Source organism: Rhagoletis zephyria, unplaced genomic scaffold (genome assembly GCF_001687245.7).
Source record: "Rhagoletis zephyria isolate East Lansing unplaced genomic scaffold, Rhagoletis_zephyria_1.1 Rzeph_scaffold_08231, whole genome shotgun sequence".
Taxonomy (NCBI): domain Eukaryota; kingdom Metazoa; phylum Arthropoda; class Insecta; order Diptera; family Tephritidae; genus Rhagoletis; species Rhagoletis zephyria.
Window position 1 is genome coordinate 11,177 of NW_016165311.1, and position 16,863 is coordinate 28,039.

At 36.2% G+C, this 16,863-nt stretch overlaps 4 protein-coding genes across 8 annotated transcripts in view; 3 read left to right on the forward strand and 1 right to left on the reverse strand.

Annotated features, from left to right (window-relative positions):
- The window catches only part of LOC108374876 (protein RFT1 homolog), a 4,351-nt gene extending 3,153 nt beyond the window's left edge, over positions 1–1,198 (forward strand). The window contains exons 2-5 of the mRNA XM_017630908.1: positions 3–237; positions 297–679; positions 735–855; positions 928–1,198. Coding sequence (XP_017486397.1) covers positions 3–237; positions 297–679; positions 735–855; positions 928–1,065 — 877 coding nt within the window. The 3' untranslated portion in view covers positions 1,066–1,198. The remainder of the gene's footprint in view (positions 1–2; positions 238–296; positions 680–734; positions 856–927) is intronic.
- A 1,877-nt stretch (positions 1,199–3,075) lies between these two features.
- Positions 3,076–6,732, forward strand: LOC108374880 (uncharacterized). Of its 3 annotated transcripts, none has more exons than XM_017630914.1 (4): positions 3,076–3,215; positions 3,295–3,427; positions 3,504–3,974; positions 5,514–6,732. In XM_017630914.1, the coding sequence occupies exons 2-4, from the start codon at positions 3,329–3,331 to the stop codon at positions 6,276–6,278; spliced, it is 1,335 nt and encodes a 444-aa protein (XP_017486403.1). In that variant the 5' UTR covers positions 3,076–3,215; positions 3,295–3,328; the 3' UTR covers positions 6,279–6,732. The 3 variants fall into 3 exon arrangements, with proteins under 3 accessions (XP_017486403.1, XP_017486405.1, XP_017486404.1); XM_017630916.1 differs by having other exon boundaries at positions 3,081–3,215; positions 3,273–3,427; XM_017630915.1 differs by having other exon boundaries at positions 3,081–3,215; positions 3,279–3,427.
- Positions 6,733–8,484: 1,752 nt separating this feature from the next.
- Ugalt (UDP-galactose transporter) lies at positions 8,485–11,468 on the reverse strand. 3 transcript variants are annotated; one of them, XM_017630917.1, is made up of 4 exons: positions 11,282–11,468; positions 10,670–10,781; positions 10,466–10,585; positions 8,485–9,652 (listed from the first exon to the last, which is right to left on the reverse strand). In XM_017630917.1, the coding sequence occupies exons 1-4, from the start codon at positions 11,300–11,302 to the stop codon at positions 8,721–8,723; spliced, it is 1,185 nt and encodes a 394-aa protein (XP_017486406.1). In that variant the 5' UTR covers positions 11,303–11,468; the 3' UTR covers positions 8,485–8,720. The 3 variants fall into 3 exon arrangements, with proteins under 3 accessions (XP_017486406.1, XP_017486407.1, XP_017486409.1); XM_017630918.1 differs by lacking the exon at positions 11,282–11,468 and adding an exon at positions 10,922–11,012; XM_017630920.1 differs by lacking the exon at positions 11,282–11,468 and adding an exon at positions 10,832–10,923.
- A 1,661-nt stretch (positions 11,469–13,129) lies between these two features.
- Positions 13,130–14,549, forward strand: LOC108374878 (uncharacterized). Its single transcript, XM_017630911.1, has 5 exons — positions 13,130–13,231; positions 13,303–13,386; positions 13,453–13,610; positions 13,663–14,259; positions 14,333–14,549. The coding sequence occupies exons 1-5, from the start codon at positions 13,202–13,204 to the stop codon at positions 14,499–14,501; spliced, it is 1,038 nt and encodes a 345-aa protein (XP_017486400.1). The 5' UTR covers positions 13,130–13,201; the 3' UTR covers positions 14,502–14,549.
- The last annotated feature ends 2,314 nt before the right edge of the window (positions 14,550–16,863 follow it).

Consider the following 16,863-nt stretch of genomic DNA (forward strand, 5'->3'; position numbering starts at 1 on the left):
AGTCTTACACTGAGTTTCGTTAAACAGGGCGTTCTAAAGCAAATTTTAACTGAAGGTGAAAAATACGTAATGTCTGTAAGCCCAGTGCTAACCTTCAGTGAACAAGCGACATATGATGTAGTGAATAACCTGGGAAGCTTGGCGGCGCGTTTCATTTTTAGACCCATCGAAGATAGTAGCTACTTTTTCTTTACACAAACTATTGCTCGTGATATTGAACTCCACAAACAAAATCGTGTAAGATTCCATGCATCACAAAAATCTGAAATTATTTTTTCTGATTACAAAATTTATAGGACAACATTTTACAAGCAGCAAAAGTTCTACGAAACTTGTCCTTAGCAGTTACATCCATTGGCTTATTGGCGCTAACTTTTGGTCAAAGTTACTCACATACTATACTTCTATTATATGGCGGGCCTGATTTTGTTGCTGGTGGGCTACCACAGCGGTTGCTGCAATGGCATTGTTTAGCTATATACTTCTTAGCTATTAACGGCATCACGGAAGGCTATATGTTTGCTACGAACACTAGCAAAGATATTGACAAATATAATTATTTAATGGCAGTATTCTCAGTTAGTTTTCTTATACTCTCTTACATTTTAACGAGCTGGTTAGGCCCAGTAGGATTTATATTCGCTAACTGTATCAACATGTTTTGTAGAATCTGCTACAGGTTTGTATACATTACATTCCATAAATTAAAAAAATTTTAATTTTGGCATATTTAGTACACGTTTCATATTTCGACAATACAAGCCAACAGGTTTGAACCCACTGCTGGGCTTGCTCCCCGGAAAATGGTTTGCTATGACCCTTTTGGCAACAGGCACATTTTGTAAATATTTGTCGGTAAGATCATGAAGTAGAAAAAGAGAAAAAATAGCCATTTCGAGAATAAATTATTAATTTATTTATTTTTAGTACTGCTCAACACCAATTTTGGTATTCTTTATATATGGCTTTTTAAGTGTTGTTTGCTGTCTCATTGTTTGGACTATCGAAAACAGTGATCTGGTGAAATTGGCTTGGCGGTATGGACGACGTCTTAAAACTGATTGAACAAAATCGCTAATATATAATTAATTAATATGTAGTGCCTACCTAAGATTTACTACGATCCTAGCCCCAATTTATTTATTGAGAGAAAAATTGTTATTAGTTTGTGTAAATAATATTTTATTATTATTATTCACGTTAAAAATACATCATTAAGCGCACCTGGTTTTGTATGTATGTATGTACCAAAATATATATATGTGCATATTTATTTCGTTACATATAACCATTTTGATTTGATATTGATTTTATTGGCTTCAATTCATTAATTAAAAATAGTTTATTGCGGACTGTGACAGTAAGCGAGTGTAAATTCCTTAAACAAAAATCTTTATTTTTTAGGTCGTAGAATATAATTTCAGAGTTCAAGAGATTTTTATTTAGGCTGTCGCCATTCAGAAAATGGGATGAATGTGTGCGTCTTACGAGGAAACCACAGACGATTTTAGAATGAAATTGTCGCATAATTATTATTATTATCTGGAGCGCTAGTGCTTACACCTTTGGCTCTCTTATAAATATAAACAGTAATGTTAATTAACTATTGTGGTACTGGCTACATGATAACTAACTTTATATTAGAGTCTTCAACTCTGTTAAAATAAGATACTCGTTTATTTTTATTATCGATTCGGCGTCACTCTTCTTCAGGATGCTGGGAGGATTAGTGCTACCAAAGATGTTATGCCTTTTTGCGGAGAATTGTTGGCAAATGTCCAGTAGATGGGTGACAGACACTGAGGCAGCGTTGCAGAATTGGCATGTTGGTGGGCTCAGATCTTTAAGTTGGGAAGTTGGGTTTTTGTCCCTCCGTGTTGATCGAAGAATAGTGGTGGCATGTTTTTCTCCATTCGTCTTGTTTTATTTTAACGATGACTAAATTAGCCAGCCGGTAAACATCTTTGATGATAATATTTAGTGCAGTCGGGGGTGCTTTGCTGCAAGTTTTGCTGTTATATCTGTAGCTTCGTTGCCAGGTATACCCACGTGGCTTGGAATGATTTTGATTTGGTTGTTATCTCTATTTAGAATATTTCGAATTGGTAAAGTTACGCAGTTGAGGGTTGTTATATATTTTATTGCTTGGATTGTGGACATGCTGTCGGTGCATACAATGTATTTACCACCCGTTTGGACTGCGTATTGAATGGCTTGTAATTCGGCACAGGCCTCGGTCGTATAAACAGAACAGAAGTTGAGCAGGTGTCCGATTTTGATGGTATTTAAATCCGAATCTACCACAGCAAACGCAGTTGTAGACGTTGTTTTTGGACCCGTCGGTGTATAGGAACTTCCACCCTTGTTGTTTTAGATCTGCTGAAATACCTTCGAAGGTTTGTCGATATATTGCCGAGGGAGTTGAGCTTTTGTTTTTTAAGTGTCCGGAATCAAGTGTTTCCGTGGTTCGGACCAAGGTACCGGGCGTTTGTAATTGAATTTTTCTGGGTTTATGATTAGTCCTGCACTCGTAGCTGCGTTAACAATCCTCGAGATTGTGGATAGTCGAGATAATGAATGAACTGATCGCATTATATAATATTGCATTTCTGAAATGTAGGAGTTTAGTTACAAAGTTCAGGTGTTGAGAGTTATGCTATCTTTGATTCGCGGGATACCAGCTTCTGTTAGCGCGAATAGAACCGGCGATGTCGGAAAAGCTCGTATGTAACTGCTTACTGTTAGATGATACGGTGGTAGGATGAGTTTGATGTTTTTATTCGCGCAGTGTCCGTAGATAGGCAGGCCGTAGTCAGTTTTAGACAAAATAAGGGCTTTAGTAGCGTTGATGAAAGTTGACTGACGAAGCAGTGCTTCGACGATAAATATATTATTATTGTCGCATACTTAATATTTCCCTTTTCCTTTAAACTTAGTTTAATTTAAATTTAACTGATTTTAAAGTTCATTATAACTGAAAAACTTGTTAAAGGCCAAAGAAGATAAATGTATATCGGGTATCAAATTTTAATTCGGTTATACTAGTGCCTGAAATCGGTATAGGAGATTCATTGTGAACAAGCATAAAAAGAAGAAGGAAGAATACTGAAGCCAAGTTGATTGTGATTTCGATTTTGATGTATATCGGTTTAATTGTTTAAAGTTTATTCTTCTCTACGGAAAAAATTATTTCTCGCAGAAAACTCTCAGTAAAAGTGAGAATTATAATTTAAATTTATGTTTTAACTTGTGAACAGAAAATTTTTCACAAGATACAGAATTCTACTATTTTAGGCAGTACAGAAAAGCGGACTTAATTTATTAAAAGATGAAAAAAGTGGCTCGCTTGCGTATTCCACAGCAGGATGATGGTTCAAGCACAGGAGGTCAGGAACATGTAGGCGTGCGCACTACAGGCCGCATAAAAGTAAGACGTTTGCTGCAAAAACAGCAAGTGCACTCCAAACAATAATATGTACATGCATAAACTATTTGCTTTACAGAAACCCAAGGCAGTATTTGATCCGTCTGACAACTACTTGCCGCGTTCACAGCGCGCCAACATTGCAGCAACAGCTTATTCAAGCGGCACAGGATCACCAGCAAGTGGCACATATAACCAAACAGATCGCAAACGCGATACACCAACGTCAAATTTATTGCAAAGCCAAGACGCGCAACAAAACAAACGACTATCACAATCTTCTACCGCTTCGGGCAGTACAAACGCTGGGTCGACACCTGAAATAGCTACCGCTGATGTTTGTGATGTGTGCCAAAAGCGCGAAGCAAAGCGTGGTACTCACGCCAAGAATAAACTGATTACTTGTTTGCAATGTGAAAGACGGGTGCACAAATTGTGTTTGCCAGTTGATTTCGAGGATGTTGATGTTCTACGTCAATACTACAAGTGCGAAAATTGTCGCAAGTGCGACCTATGTGATGCGTTTGCTGACTGTGAACCAAAAATTAATGTAAGTTCTTAATTTTACTCCCAAAAAAATTGGCCAATTTCATCATTAGAAAAAATTGTTTCTTCTAAAGCAAATCTAAATCTCTATCATATCACTTGTATTTAAAACTTCTAAATGAGCGAAGATAGTGGAGCCGCACGCAAAGCGACTAGCATAGCAGTTGGGTATACAAATCGACCCAGATTTACATATATGTATCTAGTCAGAGGCAGTCACTCCAGTGGCATTTTCCGAGAAATCTTTAGGAAAATTTTATTACCATTAAAATCTTAGTATCGGGTAAAGAGTTGATTGTAACCTAATATTGTCGTACGACCGCATATGGTTAAAACCAAAGTGTAGCTAGCGCAAAACAGCATGCTTTTTCAGCAATTTTTGATACTATTTCCTTTAAAGGTGTTTGTCTTTAAGATATAAACATTAATAATTAAAAATCATATTGATATACATATATACATAGGTACACTGCCGGAACAAAGTATTGGCACGGCAAATTTTTCACAATATATGCAACAATTTTTATTCTAATATTTTTCCGCCGATTTTGTATAAAAGTATGGTTCATTCAACAACAAAAACATAAAAATATAATTCCTAAACTTTGTGCAAAACTGGCGAAAATTCAGCAAATTTTCATCAAAATTTTAAACTTTTTAATCAGATTTTTTAGAATTTTATTTGAGTATGCAGTTTTGTAGCCCATTAAATTCTAGTAAAAAAATGCAAGTTCGGAGTTAGTGAAAAATCGCGTTGATTTTTTAGAACTTTTTTTGTTGAAGGTGTTTTGCATTTGTATGGAAGAGACTGCGTGAAAAAAAAATTGCCAAAAAGCAACGGTAATTCCTAGCTACTTAAAACTTGCACCTTATTATAATAAAATTGATTGGGCTACAAATCTGCATACTCAAAAAATTCTAAAAAAAATCTGATTAAAAAGTTGAAAATAGTACAAACATAATTATTAGTATTCTATAGAATTCTCCATTCCACAAAAACTACGTGAGTTCTACAAATTTTCAATTATAAACAAATCCATTTCTAACAAAAAAATAATTTATGCACATACACATGGCTGCGTTTCTTTATACATTCCGGATAATCCCATTTCACAGCCGGAATAAACAGAATGCGTTTGAAATATAAGTCAACATATCATCAGGGACGTTCTAAAGAATAAATAAACAAAAAAGCTTATTCCAAACGTTCAGAATGAATAAAGAAATGCAGCCATATGTATCTTGAATTGAATTATGCTGGATTTCCACTAGGCATTAAATGGCAAAAATGACAAATGACAAAGTCGGCTATTAAAAAATAATCGTGTGATTACATTAAAAAAATAGTAATTGGATTCATTTCCACATGCCATTTTTTTAAATGGCATACATTTTTTGTCATTTCAATGCCTAGTGGAAATTCGTCATTATGGTTTTTAACCATGTATTACTCATACAATTGCTAATCTCTTCCCGCCGCTCCACTAAGTTCTTTGCATAAAAGATGAAAAATATATAGTAATTTTCCTGTATTTTACTCTAGCAACCAATGGTTACATGTTCTAAATGTGTAAAATCTTACCATCTTACGTGCCACATTCCCAATGTGTACAAATTTCAACAAATTTTTCGCTGGAAATGCAATAAATGCCAGCCGAGCATTAACAATGTTTCTGATTTGCCTGTTAAAACCATACGAGAAATCATTGGTGATGAACCACAGCGAGCGATTCGAACCCAACTGATTCAACAACAGCAACAACAGCAAAATGTAAGCATTGCCGCAGCGGCGGCAGAAGCAAAAAGTACTGCTGCAAAATTGTCACTTCAAGAAACTCAAAAGAACGGCGAGAACGGACAGAAACAAGACAATGGAGGGCCGGAAACGGATGCTAGCTACTTGGAAAGCGGTGGTAGTAGTACAACAAGCAGCAGTACTGCCAGTAGTAGTAGCGAGGAAAAAGTTGCTGACGTCACAGCTTCCAAAAGGCCAAAGCCAAACCATGATGAGACCGTTAATATTACTCCGGCTATACGTTACAGCCCCTATGAACCGATTGATGTACCGGATGTAAAAGACTGGAATGTTGATCAAGTTGCTTCATATTTTGCGAAGTATTTCCCAAAAGAAGCCCACGTTTTTAAGGAACATGAAATTGATGGCACTTCATTGCTATTACTTAAGCGTAGTGATGTTATTAAAAAACTGCCCATTAAATTAGGTCCATCGCTGCGCATATACAGTTTAATACTGAAAATTCAGACCCAATTAAATGATCCCACTTTAGGTTGGAACTGTGGGCTTTAAGTGTAGCGTATAAAAACAACTATATATTTGTCTTTAAACTATTACTAACCAATATTCTATAATTTTTCTACAAATTTCTTGAATTAATATCCGCCTTATTAACGAAGACTCGTTTCAGGTGTTTTTCTTTGTTTGTTTTTTATTAGTTTAATGTTCATTTACTTATGTCCATTCATATATGTACATACATATATATGTATACATATTCCACATGCGCTTCCCTGCAAGAATTTATACCAGCTTAGAAATAGTCACGAGTCTAGATTTGGGTGACGGGTACTGATGCTAGTCCATGCAAATAACTGACCAATTTAACATGGCATAACCTAGGACTGTTTCGAAACCAGTGAACAATTTTCAGTCAATTCGGACTGTTGCGAATATGATTTATTTGGAATACTCCTCCAGTGCATTACCTAATCCCAGTTCGATACTGTTTTGAAAGGACTGCTTTCAGTTATTTCAAATTGGTCGGGAAGGGCGGTATCGAGAAGGTCTATACAAATTTTGCCGGCGTGACGGGACAAAATTCCATTCTGACACTCCCGATAAAACCGCAAACTTAGAAAATCTTCCTCAAAATCGATGTATGTATGAAATATGCACTTTTTATGTTTTATTGAAACGAAAAGGAACAGCAGCACAGCAAAACAAAATAATCGGAAGATGCTAGATCTTTCATTATATTTTTTATTTTTTAAAATTCATTTGAAAGACATGTGCATTTTTCTTAATGATAGATCTCGTGACCGGCGGTACAATCCTGTAAAACGTCGGGATGGCCAGGTTCGGGACTTAGAAATTGAATTACAGGATGAGCGGTATCGGGATTAAATATTTACTCCCGTGCCCATCTCTAAACCGAACTATGTATTTACTCTAAATAAACTAAAAATTTGATACCAGTTGCTTCTTGCAGGGCGACGTCAGCTCGGCATATATACACATATGTATGTGTGTATGTAGTAGTTACACGCGATACGGCACCGTTCTGAAAAGCGGCAGTATAAGATGTTTGCAAGAATTGAATTTGTAATCATTTTCAGTGTAAAATCAATGAGAATAAAAATTACTTTAAAACTACAAAAAAAAATTGTTATTTAATAATTTGGATCAAATACGATTACCAATACATAGAATATTAAAAAATTCTAGAGCTAGTAGAACTATTTCTGACCACACTGTAGGCAAGCGATATTTTGAACATTGTGCTGTTTTTTATCAGCAGAAAACTGAATTTAGAGTAGCAAACCCTGCTTTGTTTCATCAAAACCAGATTCATGAACCTATTAAAATTCTTGCGCGTAGTTTTTAGCGATTGGGGATGTTTGGCGAAATAGAAGCCTGAAAGTCCCCATAAAGCTTGTTGTGGAGTTGTAACTTAAAAAACCGTCTGTCTTCGCCATTAAATAAAAAACTCAAGATGTCAGCGGCTGTGTGTTCTATGTTTGAAGCAGTACATTGGGCCCTATGAATAAAAATAAGCAATTGCTTTTTCTTAAAATTTCAGATCTTTTACTCAATTTATCCAAACAAAATTGAAGTATGAAATTTTAAGAAAAAGCAATTGCTTAGTTTTTATTCATACGGCCCATTAATAGATTGGTGGACAACGATTCATCATGGAGGCAAATATATAAATAAAAAAATGTAAATATACATATCGTCGATGTTTTTGCAAAACCGCCCATCGACCAATTGCAAAACACAACAACGATATAAATTCATTAAATCTTAAAACTCACAACTGCCTCCACAGCGATTTGAACTCGCGACCAACGCTGATCTACTTTCACATTGTAAGAGAAGTTAGAATTTATATACTTACACCGTAAATTTCAACTGTCCCGCTCTACATCCGTTTTGCACTAGTTCTCAAAATTCGGCGTAAAACTGTAGGTCCCTCCTCTTCGTTTGACAACATCAAGGCGCACGCTACAAATCGGAGGAGAAGCTCGGCCAAAGACTAACATGTGTGTAAGCGTCAATCTATTATAATAATAATTATTATTACTATCTAGGCAATTGAGCAGACGGACGTAGACCCGAAAAAGGCGGGGCTTAGTAGTGCCGCTACAACAACAACAACAACAGCAGACGGAGCGAATAATTGTACCTGCAAAATATATTCATCTCGGTTGTTTTTATAACAAATTTTATTTTATACATCAGACTTAGTATATTTTAAATAAAAACATTCATACAATAATTAGAAATTCAAATATATTTGAGTAAATGTTTAATTTAATTAATTAAAGAATAAGCTTAGGTCACAAAAAGTTTTTAAACAAGAATAAAACTTTCGTAAACAAGTAAACCTTATTCTTCGCGATTTTAATAATAACCCTTTTAAGTCTAAATCTAACCAATATCAATATTTAAGTATGTAGTAAATACTGTAAATAAATTTTTAAAATCGATTTTTCTGTCAAACATCAGCAATTAAACTCTGGGTAAAAGTTTCTCCTCATCTTCTGATTTCGTATCATTCTTTTGGGCAGATGCGACTGTCGTCTGCCTAGAGCTTGCAGCTGATTTTTTAGGATCATAGCCGTACAGGAATATGGATGCGATTACTAGTCCCGCACCCACTGCAAAACGCGTTGTTAATTTAAAGTCGAAAATATAGATTGAAGCTATACACGAAACGACAATAGCTAAAGAGGTGGCGAAACCTTTTAATATGTTATCTGCATACTTGACTACGACGGCAACAATTAGGCCACCGCCGGCCTGTAGAAATATCAAATACCAAATGAATAAATCATAGCCATAGAAAAATCCGACACTGGCAATTTGTCGCCCATCGTTAATGAAGCAGGTTAGCAAGCCAAATGGTATACTAAGCAAGCTGAGTTGAACGTTGCGCATCCATACGGATATGTCGGCACCTTTAAGAATTTTTTCGAAATAAATTCCAGCGAAGCCAGACAGAAAACAAGCGCCAAGAGCTGCCCACAATCCAAGTAAGCGATTTTGTTCCGGTCCAGTTGGTGGTGCGCTTCCTACATTATCGTCCACTGTTTGCGCTAATTGCACCGTTACAACGCCTGCAATAAGTAACACTAATGCGCCCCATTGTGTATGAATCAGCCGTCGACGTAAAATAAATACTGCAAACATTGCAGTAGTGAGAATCTTCAGTTGATAGGTTACTTGATAGGTCGCCGCATCCAGATGCGAGGCAGATACATATAGCAAATTATTTTGTACAATATATACTAGAGAGGGGACGCACACTTTCAAAGTGTCGACCGGATTCGCAATAATGGTTTTGTGCAAAGTTCGTACAAATTTTTGCGCGTCCTTACCCTCTTCATTGAAGACTAACACAAGGCAAGTGAGCAGTTTGACCAACTCGGACATAAGCACAGCTAAAAAAAAAAACGAAAATATTCGAATATATTAGAATAAATTAGGCTCTATTACATGGCCTTGCCACTTTAAATATGTATGTATGTATGCACGTGTCGTGTTGCAAGTGAGTGCATGGTGTTCTTTTTGTTCAATATTTGCAAGGTTTTTTTTTTTTATAAAAATATGGTTCATGCCAATGCACATTAAACAGGTAGTATCAGTAGAGCAAAAACAACATTNGGATAAATTCAACAAATTTTCACCTAAATTTTGAACTTTTTAATCTGAATTTTTAGAAACATTTTGGGTACGCAGATAGATCGGTTATGTAATTCTAGTGAAACAAGTGAAGGTTTTATGCTGCTAAATTGTGGTAAAAATACTTAAAAATTGCAAAATAAATAAAAAGACTTCAATAATGCAAAAACAATTGTTATTTTGTTCGAAAATTCAAATATCCGGTTAATATCCGTTTATTTTGTTATCCGGGTAAACGGATTTTCGTAATTAGAAATTCGAATATCTAAAATGTCCGTATAGTTAAAAATCCGGATAGAACTCCCAACCCTAACAAACATGCATGCATGTCGTAATGTGCGATGTGAGATATGTACTCGAAATTTATGTATATAACAAGTGCTGCTAAAAGCAAAAATAGGTACCTATGTCCTCTTCTGATTAGAAACAGGAAATGTTTCTTATCAGCAAAGCATTTTGATTGCGATTACGCATATGCCGCGCTTCGCGTAAAAGAATCAATGAATCAAAACAATAAAAAAACAAAAAATATTTAGTAATGTTTTACTAAATTCAGTTACATATGTATCTACCTGTGGTGCTTATGAAAATTTCACCGGGCCGTGTACGTGCATATCGCATACTAAGTCCAAGTATCGCATTTTGCAATGTTAATGTGATTAAGCTGATGTATTTCAGCGTGTTGGCGTTTACTAAAAGACAGAATTTTGTAAAGATATTTGTAAATAGTGAACAATGCGGAAGTACCCACATCCGTTTCTTATGTATTGACTTACCGTGTATATTCATGGCAGTTGTTGGAATAGAATTTGAGGTCATGGAAGTATGGCTAGGAATTAACACTACGACCGATGAACTTCCACCAAGCCCTTGACCACGTCCAAAAACCTGTAAATAATCAAATACGAATTGCAATTTTTAGTATATACGATCCATACTGTTTATATCTTCTAATTTCTGCCCGATATATCTTCGTTTAGTTGGTTGCTGTTAGCACAGCAGAGCAGACACGTAAACAGAAAAATCACCTGAAGATAAAATGCCGCAAAAGCAGCGCATACAACACAGTACAACAAATAAAAGGGAAGCGAAGAATGCTGCACATTGCTCAGTGGCAAAGCGCAAATTGTGGGGAGTAAACAAACAAGCACAATCTTCGCTGATTAATAAAATAACCAACGGCGTTGCATTTTTTTGCAGGCGGCCACTTTAGTGAACAGGCTTTCTATAAGGGTCAATAACATTTTAAATATTTTTTGTTTTTTACTAGGAACAAGCTATGCAGGAAATACATATATTTCCTTGTACGAAAGTTTACAAATCCATAATAAAGTTAAGCTATTATATAATAAGCATACATACATACATATGTATCAGTATGTACTTACATCCTCCATCGCCTTTCCCATTTTGCTGAAAAGCTCTTCGGCCGTTGTACGTTTTTATACGGTATAGGTACCTCTGTTTAAATATGCCACTTTCCCTTTTTACTTCCGTAAAAATCTTTATCTATAAAATAATATATGTATATATATATATATGTATTTGACTGCGCTTTCGTGCGCCCTAAGCGAAACTGAGCCATTTTTCAACTACTGCGCCAATCCAAACGCCACATAATATTTAATCAAGTGTTTCTTGGGAGCATTTATAAAAAGCGAAAAATGCTAATCTACACAATTCCATGAACGTTTATCAGTATATTATCTTGAAGTAGATACCTTTGTATGTGTGTTTAACACTGATACCTGTTATTGTTTGTGTAGCTCTCTTTAAAGTTCAAGTTAAAGAAGCAGTTGCTATAGTTTAGTGTTCTAGTTACCGACAACTTTGCTTGCTTCTTTCGCTTCGGAGGTTTAACCGAATACTTCGACGAATCGACTGATGAAACCAGCCAACAAAGGAGAATCTTATCGGCCGATAACACTTCTCTCCCCGGTAGCGTAGACACTATAGGCTCTGCTGCTCCCGTATTTCACGAACCACCTGACCCCAGCGAAGCATCAGCATATTTTCCGTAAAGTGCACAGTACAACAACAGCACTTAATGCCATAAACACTCCACGCTACTAGAAGACATAGAGGCTTCCTCTCTCCCACAGAGGCTCAAACTGTTGTCGGCGAATTATCTGAGTGGTCGACACTCGTCGGTAATGTTTAGAGACAAAACGAGCAAACTTAGAAAAATAAAACAGGGGGTTCCACAGGGTGGTGTCCTTTCCCCGCTACTATTTAACTGTTACATTTCAAAGCTCCCTCAACCACCAGAGGGAGTCTCGATTGTCTCTTTCGCCGACGATTGCTCGATCATGGCGACTGGGAATGGAACTGATGACCTGTGTTGGAAAGTAAACGGGTATCTCTCCGAGCTTTCTCGCTTCTTCACTGCAAGCAGTTCCTTGTTGGGAGCCATGGACGTGCTCACCCTAATGGGCAGCTGCTTGCACAAGGGCATAATAAAGGAAAGCTGAAACAACATAAAAATAGCGTACGTTACTTGCAAATTATAAAATAAATATAAGATTTAAGAATTTCAGCAACACACAAAAATAAAGCTTTCGCACGAGCGTTTGTATGGGTTTTCAACTGTCACAATTTTACTTTGCATTTGGCACAGCAAAATTCAATTTATGTGTACTACACCATAGCAAATTTTTCCACCCCGTCTCACCACGGAGAACGAATTGAAGCATCACAAAAACATGGTAAGTATTGCGAACCGCGATGCAGACTTCAAAATTTCTAAAGCGCTGTTTATACTTGCATTTTACTGCAGCGCACAACATGAGTACTGCCACATATGGAATCTGTTTAAAGAGCTTTGCATACAAGCGATTATCCGATGCAGATCATGACCGGGCATGACAGCGAAGTCTGGACAATTTAGATTTTTCGCTATATGACATGTTCCAAGAGTGGCTCCGCACTTATTGCTCTCATAAGTCTGTTCCAGTACCCATCAGAAATCCTGCAGAACTGGAACAGACTAACTGATTACACCGAACAGCTGGTTCTTGGAGTCTATGCGTTCCATGCCGAGTATAATTACACCACAGCTTCACATGCGCTGCTTCTCTATGCCCTGCACTTGCAATGTAAGAATAACCGCGCTTAAATATTTTGCGATCCGCACCACGATCCATCAATATTGCATGCTAACACCGCACTAAATACTTATCGTGTGATAGGGCCCATATAAAAGTGAAGAAACAAAGCTATTATTAACAGCTGGCCTCTGAACTTGGCATTTTGTGGGGTTTTGCTTAAATTTTATTCAACAATTTAAAAATCTATAATTTCCTGAGAAAATGAATATAACAAATACAGAGGAATATTCGGTAATCCATTACTTATAAATAATAAATGGTATTTTGTGTATACATACATGACCTTTGTGTTTTACCTATAGAATCCGGAGAAGAAATCGCTTGACAAGCTTTTATTTCGGTTATCGGCTGAAGATGGATTACCACCTCAAACAATTCCTGCTTTAGTAATACCATACCAATATTTTAAATTGCTTTATGATAAATTCCTTCTAAATTTCACATATTTCTAGCACAAACACTGGGCACGACGGGAAAATTTTTGTACATATGTAGGACTAATGACACAATATGGTCGCGTTAAAAGTGGCGTAGAACTAGAGGAATGGCAGTACAATGCAAACCTATTTTCCAAAGATATGAATTTCTTGCTAAATTGCCACCATCATGAGTAAGTGAAGTGTGATTTCTAGTTAAGATTAAATAAATTGGCTGGTTTTCAGATTTTGGTCATATATGGTTTTTCAAAAGACGGCATTAGCAGCCGTTGTTTCGTTTTTACAAAAATCAACACCATTTTATTTAAACGTTTGGTCACAGCTCGTTCAACAAAAAACAATTATCGAACTTTATGAACAAATACTGGAACTGGTACTCCGTATTGTTTGTCGTCTTATAACCAATCGCGAGTCTGATGAAGCCTGGCTTACTATTGACCATCAGCGGGAGTTAATTTATAAAAACTTTTTAATATCAGTACCAATGTTATTCGACATCCTAATGGCTGTGGGAGATGCGGATGCCCAAAACACTGCCGTACTCCGACGTATCTTTGATTCACTCCTACGCATTGAACCCAATTACAAACAGGATCTTCTAGCCGCGTTAGCATTTTTTCGCACCGCTTTTCGTAGCATTCAAACACAGGCAGAAAATGAGGGCTTCGAAGGCGCAGGAGGAGGTGACTTAGATGAAAGTGCCGAGACTCCGTACGACGATGTTGCGCTCTATACCTTAGATTGTGCCTATTCATTGAGTGTTCTATTAGAAGTTTGTCCAACAGTCCAGTCCATTTGTGCTGAAATTAAATTGGGGCAGAGGTATATACAATAATAAAAATCATGTACATATGTACGTACTTGTTACTGTTATTTTTTATTTTATTTATTTTAGTATTGCACAGTTCTATGATAACACGGTTCCTTTTTTGTACAAAAACGTATTTCTTATTAATGAGGCCGCTGCTAGTTTAGGCTGGATCAATGTGGCACGATTACAATATCTAAAGGCATTTCGAAGTATTGCCTACAGTTTCATTGAATCAGTCCTGGCGAAACCGTAAGTATAATGATTTATGTTATTATGTATGTAATATAGAAAGGCCCTACATCCTTTTTGATTGATTATGATGCATTTCATCAAATTATGTATCCACATCGTTTTATGCAATAAAAAATTTTAGTTACGGCTTGTTTGGATTATAGCGACGATGTGAGATAGGCCCTTTCTGTAGTAGGGTATAAGTACATTGATACATATGTGTGTATAATTTTTTATTTTTATTTTTTGATATTCTGCAAAGTTTGCAAATTAACCCAGAAAAAACAGCGAAAAAGCCTTGTTCCTATTCAAGAGCATGAAAGTGTATGCATATACGCATACATATCTGTGCCGTTCAATTAAAGTAGTCTGAGTCGTGAAAGGCCATTTTCCCTGTAAAGCAACATTTCATTGGGTTTCCAAACAATATTTTAACGTTTAATTAGCCACATGTGTAGTTCCAGATGCCCTTTTAATAGAAGCTTAACAAAAATATAAAAATTTTCAAGGGAAACCGATTATTTTTTAATTCAAAGTCAAACCGTCTAAGCAGGGCTTCGGAGCAGAGTTTTTTTCTATCGCTCCAAGCTCCAGTATTTTATTTCGCTCCGAGCTCCGCACCCGCTCTAAATAAAAAACTTTTACTATATATTTAATTATCTGACATTTTTTCCCAATTTTATTTTTGATGCAGAACATAGATATACAGCTACATATTGGGTAGGTTCAGAAGGCGTGATAGGAATGCATCTTCTAAACGGCTTGATACATTATCTGTCAAATTCAAAACACATAACATGTTGTCTCAAATTATCAGAAATATATTACGATCATCTAACACGCAACTGTTCAGTTGATCAGAAGTACAAAACAACGCGTTCAGAAGGTGCAATCGCAACAGTTACTGAGCTGTTGCGCTTTCTGAACGTGCCCATTTCTTTGTGTATTTTGTCATGTAAATAAAATGGCAGATATTAATCCAGCCCGGAAAAATCCGAAAAAAAGAAAGTGGAGGAAATGCGGATTTTTGTCCGTTTACCGATTCCATTTTGGGATACTTTGACGATCTGTTTTTCTCCTAAAGAGTGCGGCAGAAATATATATACAGTAAAGGCATGAACCAAAAATACAAGATCACGCGGGCAGGAGAGTAGCCCGTTAGAATCGCATTTAGGAAAATAGTTTAACGATTTTGACATTAGCCGTTTGTTTACATTTCTTCGTTGTTTACAATTTGGTGGGTGCTTTTTACTGCAACCCTGCAGGAAATTTAATTAGTTGGAAAGTAATTTATAAACTATTTTATTTTCAATGATAACTAATTGAAATTCTTACTATTTTACCTGCAACGAACTCATTTAANCTGCAACGAACTCATTTATTTATCATGGCGATGTCCTAGGAAGCAGTCAATTGCCTTTTCCTGCATGTATTTTCAACAACTTTAAAATGAATTCGGCTTAAACAACTTCAAAGTCAGTATGTTTCGTTTGAATACGCTTGCGTTCTGGACTTCACAGATGCTTTTTCATAACTAAGAAAACCCGAAATTAAAAATTTAAAATTAAATGAGATTTGAACATGGACATTCTTGGCTACGACCAATTGTAGCAAACATCTTTGCACGCTCAGCTCCAGCCAGACATGTAAATGTGCTTTAAAATGATCAGTTTGAATTGTGTGCAAACAGCAAGTTGACTGTCCGACTCTGCATTTAATTTCAACTACTTTAAAATGAGTTTGGTTTACACAACTTAAAAGTCAGTATGTTTCTTTTGAATACGCTGGCGTTCTGGACTTCACAGATGCTTTTTAATGCTTCCAAGACACAAATTGTTTTTTTTGAGCAAAAGAGTATAAAAATTCGAGACATTTACTCATTGCATTTGTTTTAAAGTAGTCTTTCAATTAGTTGATTTAAAAAAATAATCACTTGTTTCCGTCAGGGAATTTTCTTCATTTTCGCCTGTGACAACGTGTGTTCACATAAGGTAAAGAATAATTTAACACAACACACAGTGGCCAATTTTTGGAAAACCCTGGCCAAAAGTAAAAAAAAAATTGGTGCATTCGTATGCATAACCATCTGATATTCAGCCTCATTGCGTAAGTCGTAAATTAGGCTCAATTGTACGACTCGACAATATTGGCATTGTATACAGCCGTGCTGAAATAAGTAAACGACGAAAATGGTCGTAAACTATACAGTGCTGCCAAGTTTTCTCACTTTAATACACTAGTCGAGTGGAAATTTTAGGCAATGGCGTGAAACTTAAGATACGATTCGACTTTCGAAAAACGACTTGCATTCGACACGGCTCCCGCAATGAGGGCGATTGTTAGGAGGGCTCTACTGCGTATCGTTATGAGACAACAAGTCGATT

What these genes read in the sequence shown, in the direction of transcription:
- LOC108374880 (XM_017630914.1), top strand. Translation starts at nt 3,329, where the DNA reads ATGAAAAAAGTGGCTCGCTTGCGTATTCCACAGCAGGATGATGGTTCA. An exon ending in GCACTACAGGCCGCATAAAA is followed by an intron (nt 3,428 to 3,503) that starts GTAAGACGTTTG and finishes TTTGCTTTACAG; the next exon opens with AAACCCAAGGCAGTATTTGA. An exon ending in ACTGTGAACCAAAAATTAAT is followed by an intron (nt 3,975 to 5,513) that starts GTAAGTTCTTAA and finishes ATTTTACTCTAG; the next exon opens with CAACCAATGGTTACATGTTC.
- Ugalt (XM_017630917.1), bottom strand. Translation starts at nt 11,302, where the DNA reads ATGGGAAAGGCGATGGAGGAT. An exon ending in TGGGAAAGGCGATGGAGGAT is followed by an intron (nt 10,782 to 11,281) that starts GTAAGTACATAC and finishes GATTATTTACAG; the next exon opens with GTTTTTGGACGTGGTCAAGG. An exon ending in AACTGCCATGAATATACACG is followed by an intron (nt 10,586 to 10,669) that starts GTAAGTCAATAC and finishes TCTGTCTTTTAG; the next exon opens with TAAACGCCAACACGCTGAAA.
- LOC108374878 (XM_017630911.1), top strand. Translation starts at nt 13,202, where the DNA reads ATGAATATAACAAATACAGAGGAATATTCG. An exon ending in CAAATACAGAGGAATATTCG is followed by an intron (nt 13,232 to 13,302) that starts GTAATCCATTAC and finishes TTTTACCTATAG; the next exon opens with AATCCGGAGAAGAAATCGCT. An exon ending in CTCAAACAATTCCTGCTTTA is followed by an intron (nt 13,387 to 13,452) that starts GTAATACCATAC and finishes ACATATTTCTAG; the next exon opens with CACAAACACTGGGCACGACG.